General features: G+C 40.9%; 2 protein-coding genes across 2 annotated transcripts in view; one reads left to right on the top strand and one right to left on the bottom strand.

The window, feature by feature from the left end:
• The window catches only part of LOC140492622 (zona pellucida sperm-binding protein 3-like), a 187,988-nt gene that overhangs the window by 37,733 nt on the left and 128,050 nt on the right, over window positions 1–22,205 (top strand). The gene's annotated exons all lie outside the window — the stretch shown is intronic.
• Window positions 1–22,205, bottom strand: part of LOC140492619 (arf-GAP with coiled-coil, ANK repeat and PH domain-containing protein 2-like) — a 129,698-nt gene that overhangs the window by 3,985 nt on the left and 103,508 nt on the right. Inside the window, exons 16-20 of the mRNA XM_072591639.1 lie at window positions 21,889–21,983; window positions 21,566–21,765; window positions 8,445–8,641; window positions 2,788–2,897; window positions 1,757–1,867 (exon numbers count right to left, since the gene is read on the bottom strand). Coding sequence (XP_072447740.1) covers window positions 1,757–1,867; window positions 2,788–2,897; window positions 8,445–8,641; window positions 21,566–21,765; window positions 21,889–21,983 — 713 coding nt within the window. The remainder of the gene's footprint in view (window positions 1–1,756; window positions 1,868–2,787; window positions 2,898–8,444; window positions 8,642–21,565; window positions 21,766–21,888; window positions 21,984–22,205) is intronic.

The raw sequence follows: 22,205 nt of genomic DNA, 5'->3' as shown, positions 1-22,205 counted from the left end.
GTCTAATCTAAACTCATGGATTTAGGCATGAAATCATGCAACAAATGACTCCCCAAAAACTCCCATCACCACCTTACCACTTTAAAGCCTTTGCCCCCTTGTTCCTTCTAAATATATTTTCAGTGAAGGTGTGAGAGCCAGTCCTGACAGTGTAACTCCGTCATGTCTCAGACTGGTGCTAATGCCAATGAAACAGACTTTCAGTGACTAGCTCTCCAATGTGACTGTCCTCCATGCAATATTATTCCTTGATCTAATAGGTCATGAGTACATTGTAATTGTTGGGTAGACTCCATGTCTATGGGGCCTCCTCTAAAGGTGTGTCTAAGTTCTGTATAATATTGTCCAGACATTCTTCTGACTCCCTTCTAATCATACCAAACGCCTTCTTCACTATCCTATCCACCTGTGACTCCATTTTCAAGGAACTATGAACCTGCACTCCAAGGTCTCTTTGTTCAGCAACACTCCCGAGGACCTTACCATTAAGTGTATAAATCCTGCTATGATTTACTTTCCCAAAATGCAGCACCTCACATTTATCTAAATTAAACACCATCTGCCACTTCTCAGCCCATTGGCCCATCTGATCAAGATCCCGTTGTAATCTGAGGTAACCTTCTTCGCTGTCCACTACACCTCCAATTTTGGTATCATCTGCAAACTTACTAACTATACCTCTTATGCTCACATCCAAATCATTTATATAAATGATGAAAAGTAGTGGACCCAACACCAATCCTTGTGGCACTCCACTGGTCAAAAGCTGGAGATGTGGAGTTAGATCACAGATCAGATAATTTTATTGAATGGTGTAACAGGTTTGAGATATATAACGACCACTTCCTTTTCCTTCCTTCCCCTGCAGTCCTATATTACTGCTGACTCTATCTTTTCTCCAGAGACGATGAGTTGTAGCAGACACAGTTTACCTAAGCTGTATATAATCTTCTCTCAACATAGTTAACCACTTTCACTCACTGGGGAGTGGGATGGGGAGGAGATAGCTATTCAATAATTAACATTCGGAAGCATCCCTGAGAGCTGGGACTAATCTTCCAGAGCTAAGGTTCCTGAGTAAATCCATATAATCATTTAATGGTGGGGATTATTGTCAGAACTATACACCCTGCTCACTGGCTCCTCTCTCAGCTTAGATTTTAAGGACAGTAGCTTGTGTTACTTAATCACAGAGAGCAGAAATATAATGTATTCAGTCTCAAGTCCCTGTTAACTTACTTGTCATGATTTGGAGATGCCTGTGTTGGACTGGGGTGTACAAAGTTAAAAATCACACAACACCAGGTTATAGTCCAACAGGTTTAATTGAAAGCACTAGCTAGTGCTTCCAATTAAACCTGTTGGACTATAACCTGGTGTTGTGTGATTTTTAACTTTGACTTAGTTGAGTTTGGATAGTGCAAATCATTAACTGCAACAAATGATCTTTGCACCATCGAACCAACCAAGCTATAAAAGGAAAAGCAAGCAAGGGTTTCTGCTTTTTAGTCATTATTCATTGACTCATATGAATGTCAGCTGACTATAAACCAACATCCCATGAACATTCATTGCCTTGATGCAGACATGAGCAATGAACCCTTGGGTGAGGAACCAGGAGCAGACTGGATACTATTGAACACAGCCCAGCAAAAGTGAGCATCTTGGAGAGTGGAGAAGGGAGGTAGTAGAAGAGAAGGTAGAGAGGTAGAGAATAGAGGGTAAGAAAGATATCCAGGATGTTGTTGGCACTCACAGTGTGACAATGTCTGCATTCGCAGTATCGATAGCGATTGTAATTGGATCTTTGCCGTTTTCATCTACTGCAGTTTGGCTTGCTCCACGTTTCAAGAACAGGCACACTAGACTATAATAAATCACAGATTGTAATAAACAGAACATTTTAAAAACACAAATTAAGAGTTGGCATTAATAACTCCGATAGGTGTCAACTGAATTATTATTTAGGAATGCATTATCTTAATGAATAACAATTCACACACTTCAATGAAGCTGGTATAGTTATTGAAATTTCTCGTGAGCATTGTTCTGCATTATTGTCATCAGGCAAATCGACAGCTAGTGTGGAGCTAAAAACAATGCAATAAGATGACAACTTGTATTTATCTAGCAGTGTTAAACGAGTGAAACATTCCATGGCACTGCAGAGGAATTTAACATTGACTGAGTCATGTGAGGTGACATTATGATAAATAATTAAAGACAGAGATGTAGAGATGACAAGATCAAGGGACTAATTGGCCTTTTCCTATTTCAGTGTCTCTAAAGCAAAAAAAAACTAGAAGTCACCTTCGTCCTCTTCTGCCATTGGGATCCAGGATGAAAAATGTTTCTGTAACTAACTTTTACAGTGCCTGCCCTGGGAATATAATGACAGGGAGGTGTAAAGAGATCTTTATTCTGTATCTAACCCATGCAGTACTGGTCAGAATTGATTTTGATAGGGATTGTATAGGTAGAGCTCCAACAGTATCTAACCCTGTACTGTACCTGTTCTGTGAATGTTTGATGGGACAGCAAATAGGAATTTTATCATTGTTGTTTCAAACTTTCTAAATTTGACACAAGTTTTTGAACAAAAAAACCTGTAGAAAGTTCCAGAAATGAGAGACCAAATCATGATCTCCCACTATGAATCAATTTTCACTTCTGATTTATAATTAGCGACATTTCCTTTTTAAATAAGTTACATCATTTATGGTGTCAAATCGGCACACATGATTAATTTTGCAGCATTAGATGCATCTAGTGCCAAGCCAGCCTTACCCAGTGTGCCCATGGATAGTGGCATGGTGGAGTGGACCACGACTGTGGATGTCCATTTGATTCACATTGGCTCCGTTCTGCAACAGAAATTCACAGGCTACCAAGGAACCCTAGGAACCATATCATGGAGCCGAAGAGAAGGAATGTAAAGATGGAACAAAAAAAGTCAATGGTTAGTCCATTTAGGATCTGAATCACATTTCTCAATGATACGAGGAGCAGGATCTCTACAGAACATACTTAGTCTTATTGAGTACATGTAATTCAGCGCAGAGTTATCTTTCTGTCTTTGCATGATTTGACCAAACAGATTACCCACCTGATATATACTTGCCCATTTTTTTTCATTTTAGTTTAGTCTTGAGGGATAATATTTCAAGGAACAATCTGAGTTATTTTTCCTTCCACTCTAGGGATCCCCGTAGAATAAATACCAACTTTCTATTAGCTCTCATTAAGAAGATACCCAATGATGTAAATCACATGCACTTACATGTCAAAGCAAGTACCACTACAATTTTTTAAAACAAGAACATTCGGACAAGATTTCAAGTGAAATCATTATTCATCATTGTATATCATTGTTTAACCAGGCTATGGTGGATTTGATTTGATTTATTGTAGTCATATGTACCGAAGTACGGTGAAAAATTTTGTATTGCGAGTGGTACAGGCAGATCATAACAAACAAGGACATACAGATCACAGGATGCGTCTATGATCACAGAGCGAGGCATACAGAGGAATGGCACAAAGCAAAATCAACATTAGATTTGAAATTGGAGAGGTCCATTCAGCAGTCTAACAAAAGCAGGGAAGCAGCTGTTCATGAATCTTTTGTACCTTGTGTCTGATAGAAGAGGTTGGAAGAGAGTATTACTGGGGTGGGAGCATTGATGAGATTGTGGATCAGAGATTATTGTTGGATTGCTATTGTTCCAGCTGTGGCTCAGTGAGGGGAGCACATCAGTTAGAAAAGAAAGACACAAGGGAGTCAGAGTACGTAGTAACTCTGAAGAACTAAACTGCATTTATTTCAATGCAAGGGGTTTTACAGGTAAGGCTGATGAACTGAAGATATGTTTAAGAACATGGGATTGGGACGTCATAACTATTACAGAAACCTAGATGAGAGATGGACAAGACTGGCAGCTCAATGTTCCAGATTTTAAACGCTGTACAAAGGATAGAAAAGGAGTGAAAATATATGGGTAAAAATTACAAATAAGAAAGGAAAGGTCACTTTTAATGGGTTGTACTATAGGCCCCCCAATAGTAAGAGGGAGATTGAGAAACAAATACGTAGGGATATCTCAGATATATGTAAGCATTGTAATAATGGGGGATTTTGATTTTCCAAACATTGACTCGGGCTACCATAGTGTTAAAGGCTTGAATGGTGAAGAATTTGTCAAATTTGTTTGAGAAAATTTTCTTTTTCAATATATGGATGCTGCTACTAGAGAAGGAGGAAAATAAGATTTTTTTTGGGCAATAAGGCAGGACAGGTGACTGAAGTTAAAGTGGAGGAACACTTTGGGTCTAGCGATCATAGTTCTATGAGTTTCAAAATGGCTATGGAAAACAAAAGTCTTCCATTTAGAATCATAGAATCATAGAGATGTACAGCATGGAATCAGACCCTTCGGTCCAACCAGTCCATGCCGACCAGATATCCCAACCCAATCTAGTCCCACCTGCCAGTACCTAGACCATATCCCTCCAAACCCTTCCTATTCATATACCCATCCAAATGCCTCTTAAATGTTGCAATTGTACCAGCCTCCACCACATCCTCTGGCAGCTCATTCCATACACGTACCACCGTCTGCGTGAAAAGGTTGCCCCTTAGGTCTCTTTTATATCTTTCCCCTCTCACCCTAAACCTATGCCCTTTAGTTTAGATTACATTACTTACAGTGTGGAAACAGGCCCTCCGGCCCAACAAGTCCACACCGATCCACCGAAGTGCACCCACCCATACCCATTCCCCTACATCTAACACTACGGGCAATTTAGCGTGGCCAGTTCACCTAACCTGCACATTTTTAGACTATGGGAGGAAACCGGAGCACCCGGAGGAAACCCACGCAGACACGGGGAGAATGTGCAAACTCCACACAGTCAGTCGCCTGAGGCGGGAATTGAACCCGGGTCTCTGGCGCTGTGAGGCAGGAGTGCTAACCACTGTGCCACCGTGCCGCCCACGGGGAGTTCTGGACTCCCCGACCCCAGGGAAAAGACTTTGCCTATTTGTCCTATCCAGGCCCCTCATAATTTTGTAAACCTCTATAAGGTCACCCCTCAGCCTCCGACGCTCCAGGGAAAACAGCCCCAGCCTGTTCAGCCTCTCCCTATAGCTCAGATCCTCCAACCCTGGCAACTTGTAAATCTTTTCTGAACCCTTTCAAGTTTCACAACATCTTTCTGATAGGAAGGAGACCAGAATTGCACGCAATATTCCAAAAGTGGCCTAACCAATGTCCTGTACAGCCGCAACATGACCTCCCAACTCCTGTACTCAATACTCTGACCAATAAAAGAAAGCATACCAAATGCCTTCTTCACTATCCTATCTACCTGCGACTCCACTTTCAAGGAGCTATGAACCTGGACTCCAAGGTCTCTTTGTTCAACAGCACTCCCTAGGACCTTACCATTAAGTGTATAAGTCCTGCTAAGATTTGCTTTCCCAAAGCAGCACCTCGCATTTATCTGAATTAAACTCCATCTGCCACTTCAAGGTAAATTTTAATGCCACGAGTCAAGAGCTTTCAAAAGTTGATTGGAGTAGACTGTTCGCAGGTACAAGGGTGTCTGACAAGTTGGAGGCGCTCAGGAATGTGATGACGAGAGTTTGGAGGCATTTTAATCATGATAGAGTGGTATGATTAAGGAACAATGGATGAAGATATTGATGTTCTTGTCAAGAATAAAAGAGAATCGTAATTTAGATACAGACAACTTGGTTCAGTTGAATCTCTTAATTACTATAAAGAATGTTGGAGCATTCCTAACACAGAAATCAGGAAGACAAAGAGGGGAAAAGATAGCATTGGCAGATAAGGTTAAGGATAATCCAAAGAGATTCTACAAATATAGTAAGAGTAAGGTATATGAGAGAGGGTAGAGCCTCTTAAAGATCAAGGAGATCGTAAGAACTAGGAGCAGGAGTAGGCCGTCTGGCCTTTCAAGCTACTCCGTCATTCAATAAGGTCATGGCTGACCTTTTCGTCGACTCAGCTTCACTTACCTGCCCATTCACCATAACCCTTAATTCCTTTATTGTTCAAAAATAAATCTTAGTTTTAAAAACACTTACTGAAGAAACCTCAACTATTTCACTGGGCAGAGAATTCCACAGATTCACAACCCTCTGGGTGAGGACGTTCCTTCTCAATTCAGTCCTGAATTTGCTCCTCCTAATTTTGAGGCTATTCCCTTGTGTCTCAGTTTCACCTGCCAGTGGAAACATCCTCTCTATGTCTATCTTATCTATTCCCTTCATAATTTTATATGTTTCTCTAAGATCCCCCCTCATTTTTCTGAATTCCAATGAATATAATCCCAGTCTACTCAGTCTCTCCTCATAAACCAACCCTGTCAACTCCAGACCTAGTGAACCTCCTCTGCACCTCCTCCAGTGCCAGTATATCCTTTCTCAAGTAAGGAGACCAAAACTGCATGCAGTACTCCAGGCGTGGCCTCACCAGCACCCTGTACAGCTGCAGTATAACCTCCCTGATTTTCAATGCAATTCCTTCAGTAGTGAAGGACAAAGTTCCATTTGTCTTCTTAATTACCTGCTGTTCCCTCAGACCAATTTATGTGATTTATTCACAAGGGCACCCAGGTCCCTCTGCACAGCAGCGTGCTGCAACTTTTTACCAGGAGATGGGAGAGATACTAAATGAATATTTCTCATCAGTTTTTAGTGTGGAGAAAGAAATGGAGACCAGAGAATGCAGAGAGAGAAATATTGATGTTTTAAAAACAGTTCACACTACAGAAGAGGAAGTTTGGGAGGACTTGGAGAATATAAAGGTGTGTAAATCTCCTGGACCTGATCTAAGGCAACCCAGAACATTGTGGGAAGAAAGAGAGGAAATTACGAGACCCCTCGCAGAAATATTTACATCATCTGTAACTACGGGGGGGGGGGGGGGGGGGGGGGGGTGCCTGATGACTGGAGGGTGGCTAATGTTGTACCTTTGTTTAAGAAAGGTTGTAAGGAGAAACTGGGGAACTAAAGACCTGTGAGTCTGACTTTGACTGGTGGGAAATTTTTGGAGGTGATTATAAAAAGGTAGGATTTATGGACATTTAGAGAGGCAAAATTGATTAAGGATAGTCAGCATGGTTTTGTGCGAGAAAAATTGTGTCTCACAAACTTGATTGAGTTTTTTTGAGGAAGTTACCAAAAAAGTTGATGATGGCAGAACAGTAGACATTGTTTATTTGGATTTTAGTAAAACGTTTGACAAGGTTCTGCACGGTAGGTTAATTAGTAAAGTTAGGCCACATGGGATTCAGGATGAGCTTGCCAATTGGATACATAATTATCTTAATGGCAGGAGACAGAGAGGAATGATGGAGGGTTGTTTTTCAGACTGGAGACCTGTGACCGGTGGTGTTCCACAGGGATCAGTGCTGGGTCCACTTTTGTTAGTCATTTATATAAATGATCTAGATGGGAATATAAAAGGCATGGTTAGTAAGTTTACGTACAAAACCAAAATTAGTGTCATTGGGGTAGACTGTGCAGAAGGTTTTCTAAGATTACAAGAGTATCTTGATCAAATGGGTCAATGGGCTGAAAACTGGCAAATGGAGTTCAATCTGGATCAATGCAAGGTATTGCATTTTTGTATAACAAACCATTAATGATAAGGCCTTGGGTGGTGTTGTAGAACAGAGGGACCTAGGGGTGCAGGTACGTAATTCTTTGATGTTTGTGTCACATATCGACAGGTGGTTAAAAAGACACCTGGCACACTTGCCTTCGTTGCGCAGTGCATTGGTTATAAGAATTGGGAAGTCATGTTGATGTTGTACAGAATGTTGGTGAGGCCTCTTCTGGGATATCGTAACCAGTTCTGGTCGCCCAATTATAGAAAGGATATCATCAAGCTGGAGAAGGTTCAAAGGACATTTACCAGGATGTTGCCTGGCATGGAAGGTTTGAGTAAGAAAGAGAGGCTGGATAGGATGGGAATTTTTCACTGGAGTGTAGGAGGGTGAGTTCTGATAGAAGTTTATAAAGTACTGATGGGTATAAATAGAGTTAGTGGTAGTTGTCTTTTCCCTAGGATGGAAGATTTCAAGACTAGGGGACACATTTTTAAGGTGAGTGGACGGAGATTTTAAAAAAAGACATAAGAGCCACATTTTTTACACAGAGAGTGGTTCGTTTGTGGAATGAACTTGCAGAGGAATTGGTGGATGTGGGTACAGTTACAGCGTTTAAAAGACATTTGGTTAAATACATGAATAGGAAAGGTTTGGAGGGATATAGGTCAGGAGTAGGCAGGTGGGACTAGCTTGGGATATGTTTGGCATGGACTGTATGTTTTCGTGCTGGGTGACTCCATGATTAGGTGTAGCGCTGCATTCAGCAGATATCACTCTCTCCATCGAAAATAATCAATTCTTTTTACCGGTGTCACTGCCTGGATAAGTGGAGTTTTATTCTCATCTGATGCATTCACCCAGTTCACATCAGCCCCATGTGCCAGTGCATCAGCCATGACTGGGAGATTTTGGAGTGCGGCAGCTCGGTAAAGTAGTGCCCCTGGATGGAGGTCTCGCAGCTCGTCACAGCTCTCAGCATTTGAGGCTTCTTTATCATTCACGCCTACAAACAGGGAACAGGAGAAAGAGAAATTGAAATTAGTGAACCTGACCTGACAGTGCATTTCAGCATTTTACATTTATAAATTCACCTTTAACATAGTAAAAACATTCCAAGGAGTAGCTAGGTACAGGAAAATTGACATAAGAAAAACGAAGATATTGGGACAGATATGGGAACATGGGACATTGGAAACAGTCCTTTGATCCTGCTGCTTCATTCATTAGTAAGATCATGGCTGATCTGGCTGTTGTTTCAATTCCACTTTCTAGACCGCTTCTGTCCCTGGGATAATGGGGTACATTAGGGCCCAACAAATGAGTCCTGGATCTCTGGAGGCCCCCCCTCACCCAGTCCTTGCGTGGGGCAGGGCTGCTGTGATCAGTTGGGGTCCTGAACTAGTGGGGTCTTTCATTTCTGTACCTACTCCTGGACTGCATCCCATAACTTTTAATTCCAATGTTTATCAAAAATCTATCTCAGCCCTGTTTACAGACCATTCCCTTCAGGAGAAGAATAATTCCACATTCTTAACTGACCACAGGATACTAAAGTTCTTCTTATCCCTATCTTAAAAGTAACATCCTTTATTTTTCAAGTATGTCCTCTAAACTTAATCTTCACCACAAAAGGGACCATTCTCTGGGTGTCCATCCTTCCCAGTCCCCTGAAGATTTTGTTTCAATAGTACTAGCTCTTTTTATGGCGGCATGGTGGCACAGTGGTTAGCCTCACAGCGCCAGAGACCCGGGTTCAATTCCCACCTCAGGCAACTGTCTGTGCGGAGTTTGCACATTCTCCCCGTGTCTGCGTGGGTTTTCTCCGGGTGTTCCGGTTTCCTCCCACAGTCCAAAAATGTGCCGGTTAGGTGAATTGGCCATGCTAAATTGCCTGTAGTGTTAGGTGAAGGGGTAAATGTAGGGGAATGGGTCTGGGCAGGTTGCTCTTTGGAGGGTCGGTGTGGACTTGTTGGGCCGAAGGGCCTGTTTCTGCACTGTAAGTAATCTAAATCTAAATAATTCTTCCAAACCCCTAATTTCTAGTGGCCAACTGTCCGATGTTTCTTCATAAGATAAGCCCCTCATCGCAGGAATGAGTTGAGTGAACCTTCTTTGAATTGTTTCTGAAGCAATTCTACCTTAAAATCAAAATTATGACACCAAAACTACATAACACTGTAGACATATAACAGGACCTCCAAGGGTCTTTGTTCCAATATACTTTCTAATCTCAATCCTTTCAAAGGAACATTTCAATTAATCTTTCTTGATCAAAAAATAGATGAAACGTTGAATTCTACCTTTAATAGTTGTACTAATTCTCTAAGTCTGTCTTATCTCTCTTTGTAACCATAGATCCATAGAAAATGTATATTACAGAAATAAGCCATTCAGCCCACAACGTCTGTGCAGTTTTACTGAATTAGCCACCTGTTCCAGTCCCATTCTTCAGCAGTTAGTCCAGAGTCTTTCAGGTTACAGTACTTCAGGTGAAGATATAGCTTCCTCCTCCATGATTCAATTTTTGAGTCATCTGCAAATTTCCCAATCATATCTTCCATGTTTAAGTGTAAATTATTAATATATACACCAAAACTAACATGCCTCCTCATAGCTTCTTTGAAAAATGTGAAAAACGTTCTCTCTATTGTTACAATACAGGGTAAAAGACCCTGCTTAATTTAAACCAGCAACACAGAAAGGATTTACTTAGTGCAGTAATCTGAAAGTTCGAGAGACCAAAAACTATTTAAAGTAAAAATTAACAACTTTATTTCTTAAAGTATAACAAAGAATAATTAACCAATAACCATTTACAACTCTTTCCTTTAATCTTTCTTTTAGTTTCCCTTCTTTAATATTAGTCTGATAAAACCCCCGATTAAGATTTACTGAAAAATTCAAATTTCAAAACCAGGCAGCTGACGAATCTTCTCTTTGCAGCTTTGCTCTCCAGGTCGGTGTCGAAGTTTTTCCCTGTGCAAACTCCTTCTCTGGACAGGTACCTCTCAGAGAGTTCTGACTAGCAGCCTACATCTGTTGGTCTTTTGGAGTTCTCCCCCAGCTGTTCAATTTTCCCTGGTCTTATACCCCCAAAGGATCAGATTGGGTCATTGGCTTTTAATATTGTCAATATACTAAATTCAAACTTGATTAGAGTTTGGTTTTTTTTGGGTGGTATAATTTAAACTGATTGGCCAAATTCAAATTTTGTTTTGTCCCTGGGCAACCAGCTACCCTAGCTGCTGGACCACATGTTACATTGTATCTTATTCAGAACACTTGGTGCTGTTGGATAGTTCTGCTCACTTTAAACTCTCTTACAGGTACAGTACACCCACATCTTCACAACACTATCCAAACAAGAATGGATTGATGGTATAGATGTTGAATATTGCTGCAAAAAGACATTTTGTGAAAGCTTTCTGTCTTGCACTCATAACAAAATGTTGCAAGAATACCAAGGGAAAAAAATCCAACCTTAATGCTACATGAGAAGAGATGGCTGATTGGTTGGCAAGGGGATTCTGATTGGTAAAGGTACTCTCCCTGGCAACATCTGTGCAAGTAACATTCTTGCCCACACAAGTCCCAGTAAGCCAATGGATATCTCTAACAAGAAAGGATTTAAACAACACCTCGCCATTCAATGGTACATTGTTGAATCCCCCACTATCAACCTTGGGGTTACCACTGAGCAGAAACTGAACCAGACTAGCCACATTAATACTAATCTACAAAAGCAGGTCAGAGGCTAGGAACATTGGAGTGAGTAACTCACCTCCTGACTCCCCATAGCTTGGAGAAAGTGAGGACTTGGAGATGCTGGAGATCAGAGTCGAGAGTGCGGTGCTGGAAAAGCACAGCAGGTCATGCAGCATCCGAGGAGCAGGAGAATTGACGTTTCGGGTAAGAGCCTTTCATCAGGAATTCTTGATGAAGGGCCCTTGTCTGAAACGTCGAAGCTCCTGCTCCTTAGATGCTGCCTGACCTACTGTGTTTTTCCAGCACCATACTCTTAACTCCCCATTGCTTGGCGACCATCTACAAGGCACAAATAAGGACTAGGATGGAATACTGTCCACTTGGATGAATGCACCTCCAACTACATTCAAGTGGCTTGACGCCATCCAGGACAAAACTGCACACTTGAGGTGATATCCAAAAATGTTTATTCCTCTCACAACCAACACACAGAAGCAGCAATATGTACCATCTACAAGAGACACCAGAGAAATTTATCAAGACTCCTTAGGTAGAAGCTTCAAAACCCATGACCACAGCCATCTAGAAAGACAATGGAAACACATACATGTCACCACCATGCTGACTTGTCACTGTTGGTGAGTGAAAATCCTGGAACTTCCTCCCTAACAGCATTGTGGGTCAATTTACAAATGTCCTGCAGCTGTTTAAAGTAGCACTGTTACTTAATATTGATCTGAGATTTAATAGAATAAGTGAACAGGGTTAATTGGGTATGAATTGATTGAATAAATATGAGGAACTAAGAATCAGTGGAGTGTGAATTTTGTGGTGTGTGGTTAACTGAACTGAAGCTCTTGCTGAAAGTGTGGACTTCAACTGTTTAAAAACAGCTATCCTGTAATGTATAACAGTAGTACTGGAGGGTGTTTGAGTCAAACTGTAAAGTTTATGTTATGATTTACCCATCTATTTCCTGAAAATGAGCATGCACCAGTGGCGTGCATGTCTACATAGTATAGAATAGACCGGCTAAACTGCGACCAGGTTTCTGAGAAATAAAGATCGGGTTAATGTTGGGAAATTTGAGAGTCCCATTAATCTCAGACTTTTGGGAATGATAACACACCAGAAGGAGCTAGTCAGTGGAGAAATGTGACTATTAAGTCAGGCAAAGAAGGCCACTGGCAAATGTAAAAGCTGGTTGAACATACAGGGTAAGGACAGGAAGTTAGGTCATGGAGTGGGAATATGAAGATAGAAGGCAATAAAACACTTAGTTGTTGGCTTTGTTAGTAACAAATGCTTGGAAGAGTAGATTAAATAATATTGTTTCTTAGTCCTCCAAACAAGCCACCAAATAGTGAAGCAAAATTAATGTGTATTTTACCTAAATACTGCCATTCCAGTTTGGTACTTCTCAACGAGGTGTGCCTTGTTAAAACTGATTCGGCATCTCCAAATCATTCTTAAAACTGGTCTGTCAACTTAAAAATAGACTTTGTTATGAGGAGCAGCTTTCAAGCATCTTTATGTTGTGTGTGGATAATTGTTTGTTGAGTGGAAACAGGAAACTTGAAAACATTGTGATAAGTGGGCTTAAAGAAGAATTCCAAGTTGGATTCTGGAGCTTTTTCACATATTGGATTGGAAATCAGGTTGAAATGATTGTGTCACTTTAGCAACCTTATCTGGGAAATGTTAGGCTCATTGTTATTAATCAAAGGGCCTCAGAAAAAGAATGCAGCAGCTTAGAAAACTGAAATGGACAAAATGCAAAGTCTAAACGGACAACTGAATTGACTTGGTACCCGAACAAAACCAGATGAGAGAGTTTTGTAGCAATACAGTTGAATAAAATTATGAAAAATCCCAACATAGGAAATGTTCTGGTAAACAAGGCATTGAAAAAATCATTTAAAATAAAGCTTTTTGTTAAAGTTTGCATCAATGTGAAATGCCAGAAACCTCAAACTTCTTGTTTTTCATGATGCTTCCTAAGCAATCTGTGATGGATTCTTAAGTACAGGAGAGTTTGTAATTCTTCTTGTGAGATGGGGAAGAAAATATTGCAGTTTAGCTTTGGAAGGTAAAATGATCAGATTTGTAAAAGGAAGGTACTTAGCAACAGAAACTCGCTTTTGGTAAGGCTGTGGATATGGTGTTTCTCTGCAAAAATATTGGAGGAAATTGTAAAAAGCAATTGAATAGCAACACCCTTTGAGTGCTACATTGATAGTACGTTGCTATGGAATAAAATACACTCAACATGTGTGCAAATGGGAAAATACTGAGGCTTGATTTTGTAGTTTTAAAACAGACACTGGAGAATGGAGAAATCTCCAAATTGGAATGGGTGGATAGCAGGAGTCAGCTAGAGATTATTTGTAAAACAAAAGAGCAAATCCTCAGAAACTGCCATCCATACTGGAAAAGGGATACTTGGAATGCCAATATGCACAGAAGAAACGGGAATATAATATGTTGTCATTTTATATGACTTGTTTTATTTAATTTTAAAAAAAGATTTAAAAGGATAAAGAGAATCTGTTATTGTCTAATATAGTCTGAAGGAATGCCTGAGACCTAAAAATTTAATGATAGTCTTTATATACCTTGGTAATTGAGATGAAAAACCATTCAGAAAAAGTGTTACATCATGAGATGCATGATGCAAAGATGACAAAACACATGACTTTTATCCGTTCATCCACCTCCTGCCCCCTTTCAAACAAAAATACAAAATCTCAGCATTTCTTAAACCTTTAACTTATACCATCATTTTACACTCTGGGCAATACATCTGCAACCACATTATTTGCTTCAGAAATATGAATGACCTTACTATTAAATGGTTGAAATAATATATTCTGAGTAAGTCTTACATTTCAAGTTTTGAACTTATGAATGAATACCAATAGATCACTGTCACTGTAGATTAATGTACTGTACATCTGTTATCATGTCAAACATAAACTTCAAAAAATTGAAAAGTCAATGACATTCTCAAGGTCTCTTTTTGTAAAGTAGTGTACAACCATTGAGAAGTATGTCCTAATAAGTTACTCTTGCACTTGTGAATACACTTTCGGGCAAATTTATTACAAAACCAGCCAACTGTAATTTCGTAGCAAGTTTGCTACTGGTCTGACATGTTCCTCCCAGATGTTATTATATATCTCAAAGCCAAAATAGATGTGCAATTATGAATTTCAGCTATGACTTGATTCATTAGCCTCTGGAATGTAGTTTGGTCATTAGCCTCTGGAATGTAGTTTGGTCATTCTTTAATCCAAATGGCATTACTTGAAACTGTTTGTGACCCTTGTGGGGTCACAGAAGTGGGTATCTTCTTCTTGTTTGATGTTAAGGGCACTTGCCAGTACCACTTCAATACATTTATGTCAGAAAGGAACACAGCACTGCCAACCCATAGAAACACAGGAACATGAGTAGACTATTTTGGCCTTGAGCCTGTTCCAACATTTAATTAGATTATGGCTTATCTGTGGCTTAACTCCATTTATCTGCTTTTGGCCCAAATTCCTTTCTACCATTTGCTTAACAAAAAATTATCTATCTTTGACTTAAAATTAACAATTTTAAGCATTTGCTGATGTTTGTGGAAAAGGCTTCCAAACATCTATCACCTTTTGTGTATAAGAATGTGTAGAAATCTCTCCTGAATAGCTTACCCTAATTCTGAGACTGTGCCCCCTAGTTTTAGAATCCCTAACCACTAGAAATAGTTTATCCTTACCCTATCTTTTCCTGTTAATACAGTCTTCCAATAGTGGGAATGAGTACAAATCTTATTTTCTGACTGCAGTTACCTTTCTGTAATCTATACAGTATCTAGTTGATCTATCCAGTTTATAAACTGACAGTATCGTTGAAAGCGAAGTGCTTTGATTGGGTTCATTAAAGTAATTTTCCAGAATGTATTGAATTTATTTTTCCTCCCCGGAGTTTGTTTTTCTGAGCTGAACTGATAAGGATTCTGTCTTATTGGTATGAAGTCTCCATATTATGCCGAGCTAACACAGCACACCCATGTGAGTATCTACAGATGATCTAATACTTCCTCGGTTGTTTTGCAAGATCCTTCCATTGTCCATTATGTAGTCATCTCCATGAGGTCTTCACTTAGCTCTGTCTTTTAATCGTGCATCTTATATCATGATCCTGTAGGTTCGTGTTGCTTTGCCATTATCAGAAATAATATCAAACTTGGAGGTGTGGGAAACAATATGGATGATATCAAACAGCTGTAACAGGGCATGGGCTACTGGAAGAGATGGACAACTGGACTTTTTGAATTTAATACAGAGAAACGTGAGGTGATGCATTTTGGCAGAAGGGTTAGGGAGAGGTAGTACATACTGAAAGATACAGTGCTAAAGAGAGTGCAGTTTCAGAAACATCTGGGAATTAATGTATGTTAATCTTGAAGGTGGCAAGACATACTGAAAGAATAATTAGAAAACTTTCTAGGATCTTGTCACACCATAAATAGAGACATTGAGGATGAAAACAGGGTAGTTACGCTTAACCTATATGAAGCTCTGGTGAGACTGCAACCAGAGTATGGTGTCCATTTCTGGGTACTGGACTTTAGGAAGGATATGAGTGTCCTGCAGAGGGTACAGAGGAGGTTTACCAGAATTACTATAGAGATGAAGGATTTGTGATGATGCTGCTCCTTTAACAAGGTAATGTTATCTTTGGTTTTTGTTTTCAGAGGGATTGTAAAGACACAGATTCAGAGAGAGCTAGGTTTGAAGAGTATTAGGGCCAATTTGATTATAGCTAACAGATACTGCCTCAGGCAAAAGGTTTTCAAGATTTGAAATAATCACTTGTACAATGAAAGGGGAGTGACCAGTTCTCCCAGCCCAGCTTTTTCCTGCTTTGGTTTGGGGTTTTAGCGAGCAGTCAGTGGTGAAGCTGCTGTACCCAAAGAGGCAGCTCCATGTTGATCCTCCCCCTCTCTGACATCGCTCCTGGAAGACCCTGGGTTTGATTTTACCTTAATTGCCAAGGGGGTGTTTATGGGGATTATTGCACGAATTTGGAACAGCATCATTAAGTGGGGTTACTCTGTTGGGTTTTCAGATAGCTAAGTTACTCTATTGTCTGTTCTCTTTTGTTTGTGTTTCATTCGGTAATATCGCAAATAAATTCTGTTTTTTCAAAACTGAGTGGTTGGGTCAACTGCATCTCTTCTGGAATATTTACTCTACACCAGATTCAAACAATTAGCAAAGTTAGTGTCCAGGCTACTTTCTTGAAATGTTTTGAGGGGAACTAGCCTAGTCCATAACAGATTGAGGGCTTGTTCAGGATTTGTTCAATGGTTCCAATTGGGATTCGTGTTGTTGGACTTAGAGGCAGCGAGTGGCAGGTGTGAGTGTCTTTTATTCTGTATGTTCATTTTGGTTGGTTTAAACAGTGCTTGGGATAGCAATGTCTCTCTCAGTCACTAAGAGTTTTCTGGGGGTGGAAGAAGTGACTTGGGGGTTTCACAAAAATTGAATAAAGCCAAGCTGCTGGAATTAGCAGACAAGCTGGGATTGGAGCTACCTCCTTCTTCTGTGTGGGAAGGAGAGATAATTACAGCAATAGCTCAGCATTTAAATTTCTTGGAAAAGCCATCAGAATCTTTTGAGATGGCTAAAATTAAATTGAAAATGAAACAGCTTGAGTTAGAGGCAAGGAACAGGCAACAGAAATGAAATGGTTTGATTTATGATTAAATGCAGAGGAAATGGAAAAAGAACCCCGAATCTTTTAGCAGAACATAAAGAAAAAGAGAGAAAGAGAGAGGGACAGCAGATAGAAAGAGAAAAGGAGAGGGAAGAAAGGAAGAAAGAGAGGGAGTTTGAACTTCAGAAATTGGCACTGAGACAGGAAAGTCAGCTGAAATGGATGGAGATGAAGGCTAAAGGGAAATTTAGTGAGGAAGAGAGTGAGGATGAACAAACCCATGGTAGCCAAAGGGCTGGGGATAAACTGTTTAAATATATTCAAGCCTTGCCTAACTTCGATGAGAGGAATGTGGAAGCCTTTTTCATCTCATTTGAAAAGTTGGCTAAACAAATGTGGTGGCCAATCATCTTGAGTTAATCCAAACAAAAATTGTAAGTAGAACTAGTGAGGTATTCACATCACTATCAGAGGATGTATCCGGGCCGTATGAGGAGGTGAAGAAAGCCATTTTAAGTGCATGTGAGCTTGTGCCAGAAGTCTAGATAATGTTTCAGCAAACTAAGGATATTGAGTTTGAAAGGATCAAACAAATAATTTTGATAGATGGATAAAGGCATTAAAATAGAGCAAACCTATGATGTTCATAGAGACAATTATTTGGGAAGAGTTCAAAAATTCACTTCTGAAGTAGTGAGAACTTATGCAGAAGAGCAGAGAGTTAAAACGGCAAGGTTAGCAGCTGAAGTGGCTGATGATTATGAGTTGGTCCATAATTCAAAGTTTAGCTTCCAAAATCAATTTCAATCCGTGAGGGATAGAAGTTGGGACAAAGAGAAATCCTCATGTGGATAGAGAAAGGTAGATCTCGGTGAAGATTATAAGGATAACTTAATACAGGGTACAAAAGAAAACCCTTGAAGGGGAAAGAGAAGTTAAAAAGCTCCAGTGTTTTCACTGCAATAAAGTAGGCCACATGAAATCACAATGTTGTTGGGCTAGGAAAAGCACTGGAGAAAATGAGGACTGCAGATGCTGGAGATCAGAGCTGAAAATGTGTTGCTGGAAAAGCGCAGCAGGTCAGGCAGCATCCAAGGAGCAGGAGAATCGATGTTTCGGGCATAAGCCCTTCTTCAGGAATCCTGAAGAAGGGTTTATGCCCGAAACGTTGATTCTCCTGCTCCTTGGATGCTGCCTGACCTCTGCGCTTTTCCAGCAACACATTTTCAGCTAGGAAAAGCATTGGGAAACCAGATGTAGGGAAAACAGGATAAGCCAGTGAATTTTGTCAGCGTGGTAATGGAAAGCACAGTGAAGGCTAGAAAGCTGACCAGAATGTACAACTTGGTCAGAGGTTGATTAAGGAGGAAGTGCCAGATCTTCTTAAACCATATACCTTCGAAGGTAAAGTTTACTCACATAGGCCAGGAGCAGCAGGTAAAGAGGTTACAATATTAAGAGATACAGGATCCTCTCAATCTTTGATGTTGAAAGATGAGGAGATATGTACCCCTGAAGGACTATTGCCAGAAAAGGCAATCCTGGGATTGAGTGGGTTTTATCGAAAATTCATCCCAAATTTTAGCAGTGTGGCTGCTCCACTCATTAAATTGCAAAAGAAAGGCAAGAAGTTTCATTGGACAGCGGACTGTCAGAAGGCATTTGACAACCTGAAGGCTATGTTAACCACTGCCCCGGTATTAGCCACAGCTAATGACGCAAAATAATTCAAGGCAATTATCGACGCAAGTTATGCGAGTGTCTGTGCTGTGTTCTTGCAAGAAGATGATGAGAGATAGAAAGACCTATCAGTTATTTCTCAAGGAAATTGAACGTTAATCAGCATAAATATTTGACAGGTGAAAAGGAGTCAGAAAAGATTTACAAGGATGTTGCCGGGGTTGGAGGATTTGAGCTATCGGGAGAGGCTGAACAGGCTGGGGCTGTTTTCCCTGGAGCATCGGAGGCTGAGGGATGACCTTATAGAGGTCTATAAAATCATAAGGGGCATGGATAGGGTAAATAGACAAAGTCTTTTTCCCTGGGGTGGGGGAGTCCAGAACTAGAGGGCATAGGTTTAGGGTGAGAGGGGAAAGATATTAAAGAGACCTAAGGGGCAACTTTTTCACACAGGGTGCTAAGTGTGTGGAATGAGCTGCGAGAGGAAGTGGTGGAGGCTGGTACAATGACAACATTTAAAAGGCATCTGGATGGGTATATGAATAGGAAGTGTTTGGCAAGATGTGCGCCATGTGCTGGCAAATGGGACTAGAGTGGGTTGGGATATCTGGTCGGCATGGACGTGGTGGACCAAAGGGTCTATTTCTGTGCTATACATCTCTATGACTCTATGAGACTTTGAACTTGGTGTTAACGTCACAACATTTCAATGTTTATGTTCCCAGTAATGTATCTGAGGCAATCATATACACTGATCAGAATCCACTGAAGTTTGTGGAGAAATTGAAGGACAAAAACGTCAGACTGTTTAGATGGAGCATGCTGTTACAGCCAATTTCAAAATTGTGCATGTGGCCGGACAAGAAAACACGATTGCTGACGCCTTTTCAAGTCTCAAATGAGAAACAGAGGTGTTCGATGGCAGGAATACAACAAACTGAAACAGAGTGTAGCAGGGCATATTTGCACGACTATTGTCAATGTAATTTATATGGTTGTTGTGGTATACTAACAATTGAAGATAAAGTGGTTTTAAAATGAAGCTATGTTTGGATAGCTGGTTGATGGTTCATTTTTTAAAGTGGGGAGATGTGATGATGCTGCTCCTTTAACAAGGTAATGTTACCCTTGGTTTCTGTTTTCAGAGTGGTTGTAAAGACACAGGCTCTGAGAGATCGAGGTTTGAAGGGTTTTAGGGCCAATTTGATTATAGCTAACTGATACTGCCTCAGGAAGAGGGCTTTCAAGTTTAAAGACGAACTTGTACAATGAAAGGGGAATGGCCTGTTCTCTAAGTTCAGCTTTTCTCTGGTTTGGTTTTAACGAGCAGTCAATGGTGAAGCTGCTAGACCCAAAGAAGCAGCTCCATGCTGATCCTCCCCCTCTCTGACATTGCTCCTGGAAGACCCTGGGTTTGATTTTACCTTAATTGCCAAGGGGGTGTTTATGGGGATTGTTGAAGGAATTTGGACAGCAATGTTAAGTGGGGATACTCTGTTGGGTTTTCAGATAGGCTAAGTTACTCTGTTACTGGATTAGTGGTGCTGGAAGAGCACAGCAGTTCAGGCAGCATCCAACGAGCAGCGAAATCAACGTTTTGGGCAAAAGCCCTTCATCAGGAATAAAGGCAGTGAGCCTGAAGCATGGAGAGATAAGCTAGAGGAGGGTGGGGGTGGGGAGAGAGTAGCATAGAGTACAATGGGTGAGTGGGGGAGGAGATGAAGGTGATAGGTCAAGGAGGAGAGGGTGGAGTGGATAGGTGGAAAAGAAGATAGGCAGGTCGGACAAGTCAAGGAGACAGTAACTGAGCTGGAAGTTTGAAACTAGGATGAGGTGGGGGAAGGGGAAATGAGGAAGCTGTTGAAGTCCACATTGATGCCCTGGGGTTGAAGTAACATCCAGTATTTGATTTTCAGCATCTGCAGTCATTGTTTTTACCTAAGTTACTCTGTTGTCTGTTCTCTTTTGTTTGTGTTTTATTCGGTAGTATCGCATATAAATTCTGTTTTTTCAGAACTGAGTGGTTGGCCAACTGCATCTCTTCTGGAATATCTACTATAAACCTGCTTCAAACAACTAGCAAAGTTAGTGTCCATGCTACTTTCTTGAAATGATTTGAGGGGGTCTGTCCTGGTCCATAACGACTTTAGTTACAAAATAAGGTTGGAAAACCTAGAGCTCTTCTAAAAGCAAAGGGGCTGAGGATGGACCTGATTAAGAAGAACAAGATCATCCTAGGTTTCCATTCCTATTAACTGATGATGCAAGCCCTATAGGACATCAATTTAAGTTTTTTGACGAGATATTGGTGTATGTGAGGAAGAACTATTTTCAGAAGTACTGTTCATAGAATCCCTACAGTGTGGAAACAGGCCCTTCAGCCCAACAGCTCTGCACCGGCCCTCCGAAGACTATCCCACCCAGACCCATTCCCTAACCCTTTTATCCCTGCCTAATGCATCTACACATCCCTGAATGCTATGGGGCAATTTCCCATGGCCAATCCATCCTCACCTGGACATCCCTGGACACTATGGGACAATTTAGCACAGCCAATCCACCCTAACCTGGACACTATGGGACAATTTCCCATGGCCAATCCACCCTAACCCGCACATCTTTGGACTGTGGGAAGAAACCGGAGCACACGGAGGAAAATCACACTGACATGGGAAGAATGTGCAAACACCACACAGACAGCTGTCTGAGGCTGGAATTGAACCTGAGTCCCTGGCACTGTGAGGCAGCAGCACTAACCATTTGAGCCACCTTTGCACAGCAAATGGTAATGACCTGTGGTCAATGGTATTTAAGTGAAAGGAAATTTCAATCTTACCTGAGTTCGAGGACAAGGTTTTCCCTCTTGGCTTCAGGAAAGGTTTTGGTGGTTTTTCAGGTTTTTGGGCTTTCTCCAGCGTGTTGGTACGCTGATTTCGCTTCAAGCTGCATCTTCGAAGTCTGATGCCACTTTCTGGAAGTTTGTGGATAAATTTCTTCTCCACATACTTGGCCCGAATCCAGGCTTCTTTCTCCTGTCTAAGGAAGGAGAGTAGTGAACAAGGTGTTATTCACTATGCCTTTTATCAACTTTCAGGATTATGGTAGAGAAAGACCTTTGCAATCTTACGACAGATGTTATCCTCAAAATATCATCCTTACCGAGGAGATCCAGGGTGAGGCTTTTTCACTGTCATCTCTTCAATTCGAGCTTCATAGATTCGATTAATGGTAGAGTTCCCCAACTCACACATCAGCTGTTTGCGAGAGAAACATAAAGAGTGAAAGGGATGACAGAGTGACGGGAAAATCAAAGCAGGGTTGGGGTAGTAGTGAAAGCACAGCGATGAAGGAGAGATCTGATGAGTAAACACAGGTTGAGGGCCAGGGGAGTGGGACACAATGAACAGTGAGAAATGGAGATGAGTGAGGGGGTGGAACAGAGGTGGGGGTTAAAATCAGATGTGGATAGGGCTTCA

The sequence above is a fragment of the Chiloscyllium punctatum genome, chromosome 21 (assembly GCF_047496795.1).
Source record: "Chiloscyllium punctatum isolate Juve2018m chromosome 21, sChiPun1.3, whole genome shotgun sequence".
Taxonomy (NCBI): domain Eukaryota; kingdom Metazoa; phylum Chordata; class Chondrichthyes; order Orectolobiformes; family Hemiscylliidae; genus Chiloscyllium; species Chiloscyllium punctatum.
Note: the sequence above shows the minus strand (reverse complement) of the source record. Positions and strands in the feature narration are given on the sequence as shown.